This window comes from Limulus polyphemus, unplaced genomic scaffold (genome assembly GCF_000517525.1).
Source record: "Limulus polyphemus unplaced genomic scaffold, Limulus_polyphemus-2.1.2 Scaffold3544, whole genome shotgun sequence".
NCBI lineage: Eukaryota > Metazoa > Arthropoda > Merostomata > Xiphosura > Limulidae > Limulus > Limulus polyphemus.
The window spans coordinates 98,199-98,746 of record NW_013669154.1 but is presented as its reverse complement, the minus strand read 5'-3'; the positions used below and the strand labels follow the sequence as shown (position 1 = coordinate 98,746).

At 30.8% G+C, this 548-nt stretch overlaps 1 protein-coding gene across 1 annotated transcript in view; it reads left to right on the top strand.

The window, feature by feature from the left end:
• LOC111088325 (heparan sulfate 2-O-sulfotransferase 1-like) overlaps positions 1 to 289 on the top strand; it is a 16,478-nt gene extending 16,189 nt beyond the window's left edge. The window contains exon 6 of the mRNA XM_022398100.1: positions 138 to 289. Coding sequence (XP_022253808.1) covers positions 138 to 289 — 152 coding nt within the window. The remainder of the gene's footprint in view (positions 1 to 137) is intronic.
• The last annotated feature ends 259 nt before the right edge of the window (positions 290 to 548 follow it).

Below are 548 nucleotides of genomic sequence, written 5' to 3'. Positions count from 1 at the left end.
AGGTTAAAATGTTATGATTTTTTTTCTATCGGCATACTTTTGTATGTGTTATATATTAATCACCGAGGGTTCAAACCGGTAAATCCATAAAAAAGGTGTTAAATTATTTCTAATACAATCCTGTTTTTGTTCCACAGCAGAAATCAAAAACAAGAATTCGCAGAAGAAGGTGATCTCTGAAGAAGTGAAAAAAATCTTAAAGAAAAATCTTACTATGGAATATGAATTTTACGAGTTTATTCGTGAAAGGCTCCACGAACAATTTAACCGTTTAAGGCTAAAGACTTGAAAAGGGAAGTTTACTACTTTCGAGGAAAGTAAAGGAAGTTTTCTGTTTGTTGTTGTTGATTTGTTTGTTTGAAATACAAATCAATCGTGATACTTTCAAAATATTAAAGATGGACAAAATTGCCTTTAGTTTCAAGTCCAGACGGACAACGTGTGCAATTTGACTGCTTGAGATCCTGTTCCTGTTTGATTATTTATTTGATAATTGTACAAAATGTCAGAAAAGATAGACATTCAAATGAGTTAAACCGTTTTTTTTT